The sequence below is a fragment of the Macadamia integrifolia genome, chromosome 7, assembly GCF_013358625.1.
Source record: "Macadamia integrifolia cultivar HAES 741 chromosome 7, SCU_Mint_v3, whole genome shotgun sequence".
Taxonomy (NCBI): domain Eukaryota; kingdom Viridiplantae; phylum Streptophyta; class Magnoliopsida; order Proteales; family Proteaceae; genus Macadamia; species Macadamia integrifolia.
Window position 1 is genome coordinate 20513039 of NC_056563.1, and position 5805 is coordinate 20518843.

At 37.6% G+C, this 5805-nt stretch overlaps 1 protein-coding gene across 2 annotated transcripts in view; it reads right to left on the reverse strand.

Annotated features, from left to right (window-relative positions):
• LOC122083653 (protein DETOXIFICATION 33-like) overlaps positions 1 to 5182 on the reverse strand; it is a 7112-nt gene extending 1930 nt beyond the window's left edge. Inside the window, exons 1-4 of one of the 2 annotated variants that reach the window (XM_042651523.1) lie at positions 4737 to 5182; positions 1226 to 1421; positions 784 to 1129; positions 599 to 685 (exon numbers count right to left, since the gene is read on the reverse strand). In XM_042651523.1, coding sequence (XP_042507457.1) covers positions 599 to 685; positions 784 to 1129; positions 1226 to 1421; positions 4737 to 4997 — 890 coding nt within the window. In that variant the 5' untranslated portion in view covers positions 4998 to 5182. The remainder of the gene's footprint in view (positions 1 to 598; positions 686 to 783; positions 1130 to 1225; positions 1422 to 4736) is intronic. The other variant, XM_042651522.1, reaches the window with a different exon arrangement.
• Between the last annotated feature and the right edge of the window lie 623 nt (positions 5183 to 5805).

Consider the following 5805-nt stretch of genomic DNA (forward strand, 5'->3'; position numbering starts at 1 on the left):
CTGGGTGAAGCATTAGGTGTAGTATTAGTCTATTTAGATGATCCATAGAGCTTGCAAATGGTGTTTAATTTGAAGATAAGTTCTTATTGGTATCATTTTTTTCTTTTGTGTTATAAATAAGACGTGCAATTAACAACGCAGCAGAACAATGAACGATAAAAAAAAAAAAGCAACAGAACAACAAATGATAAAATAAATAAATAAAAGATAATCATACACACAAAAAAAAACTAAGATTTACATGGTTCATTCAAGATGGACTACGTCCACAACCGAGCGATAAAATAGAGCTTCAATTATTCTGATGAAAAAATTATAAAACCTAACACTCACTTCTTTATGAATTTTTTTTTTTTTTTTGATAGAAATTCTTTATGAAATAACGCCCTATATAAAACATTTTGACACATTACAATACAAGGAAACCCTAATATAAACAACTAAGAATTTAGAAACCGCTGATATTGAGAAAGAGTCAGCAAAACTTCTTAAATTAAATTTAGATTAGGCTTCACCAATAACAAAATGTTCACTCCTAGCTAGTGAGAAATCTTCATTGATCAAACATGAAATTTGGTGAGGAGAACAGTAATCTTACCAGACTGAGATGGCATCAACTGCAATCAATGGGTTCTTTAGATGACCTGTTATGACTATAACTACCATCAAGTACCAAAACTCCAAGCTGCCATGTCATGAAACCAAACCAGCAATATCAGAAACCAATAAGAGCAAGAATTGAAAGAGTGAAAGTGTTGTGTTAAAGGATCAGTACTGCCATACCATAACATGACAGCAGAAGCTAGGGAAAGCTTTACAAAGCCAAAGAGATCTTTAAAAGCTTGGAAAGAGAAACCAGTCCAAGCTCCATCAGACTTCCAAATAAAAATGTAGGCCAATTGACCAATAACAACAAGCCACCATGACAAGTTGAGAGACACAGCAGCACCAACCAAACCCCACCCTAACTTCAAGATTAGAAGCCAACTAAGCACTACATGTATCACCAATACCACTCCTGCAACAAAAGCCATTACAAAAAACTTCCCCTGAGCTTGCAAGAACTTCTGTATTGGGAAATTCAAGGCGTAGGCAAACAATTGTGGAAGCATCCAGATGGCAAACTTCCCTGCACCAACAAATTATAAGATTACATAAGGCCATGAGCCATATTGTGTTGAGAGAGAGAGAGAGAGAGAGAGAGAGAGAGAGGGAGAGAACTAACCAGTGATCTCAGCAATCTCATCAGTCTGGCCAAAGAGCTTTAGAATGGAAGAAGAGAAGACATAAACTGGAACCAAAATAAGAGAAGTCACAAACAAAATGACCCATGATCTCTGCATGTAAATTCCCAGCATTGTTATCTTTCCTGCTCCATATGCTTGGCCGCATAGCGTCTCCAAAGCACTCCCCATTCCCAACTGCAATCAACGTTTTATACAGTCACTTACAACAGCTAGCTCACCTATTAATATAAGCTTTTGGTTAATTTCATCTTCATGTTAAAGAAAAATTTTGCAAGAAAATTGCATTGCAAAATCATAAAGTTTCTATGTCTTGATATTATATATTAGGATTCTATTAGACACCACTATGCCTAGTCAAGTATAATGTTCCACTATTTGCCACTTGGCGGTAAGGATTAGTCCATGTGATAGAAGACCCCACATACATTTCAATGGCCAAATTTTAATCGAAAATAAGCTAGGATAGTTGCTCAAACTGATCTAATTCAAAGTCATAGTAAAATTATCAAAATGCAACCTAAGAAGAGTAAAAAAAAAAAACATTAAACCTAGTCAAGATACTCAAGAGTCTTGAAGACTCGTCAAAGTTTAACAAATGATCAGAACAGATCTAAGTCAGTTGTAGTTTTCACTGACTCCGTGTTTTTACCCAACTCCTAGGAAACTCACATTTCTTTTTTCATATACCATGTATAGACCTTAAGTTTGGTCTACAAATAAAAAGACCCTAACCCAAAAAAGAAAAGAAAAACAAAAACAAAACAAAACAAAACCCTAATATTGTTGTTCATTGTCTTCAATATTATCGCCCTTTTTTTCTTACCTGTGAAGCAACCAACCATAGCCTCAATCTCTCCTCAGTCCTCACTCAAAGGAAGTTATCAATAAAATAAATAAATAAATTATTCACCATTACTAGGTTTGACTTGCGTGATTCACTTGATTTTGAATAGGGCAAGTCAAGTCAAAACTTGATTTTCCAATTATGACATATATATTAAAAACAGAAACCATACCAAAAAAAATCCAATATAATGGATTGATAAAAGATTGCTAAGTCAACCCGATAAAAGACCAACTCGAACAAAACTAAAGCAATTTTTTTCGTAACAATTTGGTTTCGATTTGGCCTAATAACATAATGAAACCAATTTAGCTCGATTGAAATTAGAACAAATCAGCCATTCTTTTTTTGTTGAACCAATTAATTAAACTAGTTGACACCCCTAGTTGCATGGATATACATGGGAGAGTGCAAAATTGAATATGAAATTTGTTAATTCAAATATCCAACAGTCTAGGTTGCAACACCACTTATCTACATGGAAAAATTAGGAGTGTTGTTTGGAGAATCACTCTAGATCTACCTTTCATACGTACAAGATCAGTGGATTAGGTCCTCGTACAAGTCCCATTCTCGTACGGGACTGATCCACACAGATGGAGTCCACCTATGGAAAAATCCCGTGGTGAATTCTATCTGTGTGGATCAAACCATACGAGAATGATTCTCATACGAGAACCTGATCCACACTCTGCATGTTCTCTCTCTCTCTTCCATCGTTTAATTAAGAGGTAATTACTATCACTCCCCTATACTTAGCTTATATTTACAAAAAATTTCTTGACTTAAACTTCTTTTCTGATACGTACTCCCCTACATTTAAACTCTTATATCTCCTTCTCGCCTACTTTTTTAAAATGCCTAAATTAACCTTCCTTATTCACCTGTCAACCGGTTCATCTCTCTTCCCATTTCTTATCATTTTCCCTCTTCCCCTCTTCGCCTCCTCCTCCGCCTTCTTCATCCTCTGCAAGCAAGGCGGAAAGGTAATCCTGCACCAACCCTTTCCTGGTTCAGCATTTTCTCCTGTGGGAACCAACTTGCCAACATTCCTCTCTCTGTGGTTTGGCTCACAAACTCAGACCTTATGATCCACAAGAAGGTCTGCTCGCTATTAATTAGCTATTCCCCATACGAACTCCACAATTTGCTGTGGTGTCATTACTGTGATTCTCCCCAAAGCTCACATAAACCACTGAACCGGGTTCTTTGGAATCAAGCCATTCAAGACACAGATTCTTCTTTACATAGAGATAGGACCCAATAGACTTCAAACTCTCATCAAAGGAAGAGGGCCGATGGTATAAACGCGAGACAATGCAACATCGTTGAGAGTGCATCCACAACGTCTTTCTCCAGGATATCAAAGGTCTTTAAAATTATTGCTGGAGCTAGCTTTGTAAGCTCTGCTCACTTCTCCAATCAAACAGTCGACCATGAAGTACTCATCGGGATTGGTTGTTCGAACAAAAGTGGGAATATCCCTCAGACGGATACCATTCATTCCTGGATCCAATCCGAAGTAGTGTCCAACTACACATTCGATAACTAGCTCATATCTTAACTTGAGGAGTTTGGTTAGATGTTGAGAAGTGGTCTGTGAATTCTGATCTTGGAAACCGATCTAATGGTGATTCAGTATTTAGTAGAAACTGATGGAATGGGGTACGTCACTCATGGTCATGGTTCTAAGTATCTGTATCGCAGGCCGAGCTATCCGTATCCATTTGGCAAGTGTCTAATATGAACCATACGAACTAGGGGTAAAAATTTCAAAAAAAAATCATTTTTTAAGGTAAAGTAAGGGTATTTCTGTTGGATACGGATGATCCGATACCAATCCATTGTGATACTATAACAGTTTTAGAGTGATCAATACCTATTTCAATACCATGCTTTAAAACTATATGCTTATGGTAGCAACAGAAAGACACCAGAAGAAGGACGAAGGTGGGTAAGTGGTGAGGAGGGAGGAAAGGGGGAGCTTGGATCAGGTACAAGAATCATTCTCGTATGGTGCTTGATCCACACATGAAATCCACTCACTATGAAAATTATAAAAAAAGAGAGAATAAATGGATTTCATATGTGGATTAGACACGTACAAAAATAGTTATTATACAAGAACATGATCTAGACTCATAACAAGATGGTGGTGCAGGTTGCTTTCCTTCTTATTTGCAAAAGAATGATAAGATAAGAGAAGGCAAGAACCGTCATCTGGTGAAAATGAAGGTTAATTTGGGCATTTTAAAACAACTAAGGAGGAGAGATAAAAGTTTAATTAAAGGTAGAGAAGTATCAAGGAAAAAAAAAGTTAAGATAAAGAAATTTTAATCCCTAAATATAAATTAAATATAGGGGAGGGATTATAATTACCCTTTTAATTAATGAGAGAAGGTTTGATGACGCCGTGGACAATAATTCATCAATAGAAAGAGAGGTCCAGACAAGAGATGGACATTGGCGTCCTACGTAGCCTTAATGAATATACGTACTTACCCGTAAGGCCGTGACAGCCTTTGTAAAGTAGAAACAGCTTTACTCGCCGCCCTGACACTGGTCCGGTCCTTGGGCCGGAGAAGTGGAGAACTAGGCCAGACAAGTAAGCCAGCAGAGATGAGTAAGTGAAAGAACAGCATTACCATGACGCCGAAGGCAAGTCCAGCGATAACTGAGTTCTCGACGGAGACGGCGGCGAGTGCAAGCGCACTCACTTGCCCTGTGAACGTCTGTGTGAGTGCGCCCAGCGAGTACTGACAAATGGCCGTGAAGATAGCTGGCCCTGATAACATCCATAACCTCTTCGACTCCTCCATTACCCGTTTCCCCAATCTCTTCTCCACCTCCTCCTCGTACACCTCCTCCTCGTACCCATTTGATGAGTGTAGCAATGGAGCTTCCATTTCCAAATTCCAACAAACTATAGCTTTTCTTTTCTCTTCTCTTCTCTTCTCTTCTCTGGAGCTGATCAACACTTTTTTCCCTTTCAGCAAAGTATCATTATTCAGATCATGAAGAGAGAGCTGGCCGTGTTGAGGGGACTATTCTCTTCTTCTACCTTTTACTTCCATTTCGTATTAACCATTCATTTAAGACATTGTGTAGAAGGACAACGCTCCAACAACCTTTCAACAATGAATTCTTCCAATCTATCACGAGCTGCCATTTTAGATATTTATTAACCGCGCGCCAACCCAATATTTATCTCATTTTTCCTCTCTGAAAATGAAACTTTAATTTCAACCGTTGGATTGAAAAAACTGGGGTCTTTATTCTTGTTACGTTTATCTTCAGAACAAATTTTCTCACCACTATTTAGATATAATTTCTCTTCACCCAGAAATATAGTGTCAACTTCACTAAATCTCTATACATTAAGCGAATGTATACTTATTTATTTTCTTATTTATGTTTGCTATAACAATTCGGTGGAACCTTCCAGTTGAGTCCATTTTTCTTGTTCAGCCAAATATACCACTAGATCTTTCTTTTTTTGTTTTTTAGAAAGAAAACTCTATATGCCGTGCGGTTCGTAATGATTAGGTGGTGTCCCCATATTGCAGCCATTATTGCTCTATCTGTCAACTTTTGTGGCAATTGATTACTCAGTAAACGTACTCTATTTATTCTCTCTGTATTGACTTATAGAAAAGTATCTTTACTCATGGTTTACGACACACTCAACCTAGCAGCTGGATGGTGAGCAAGAGT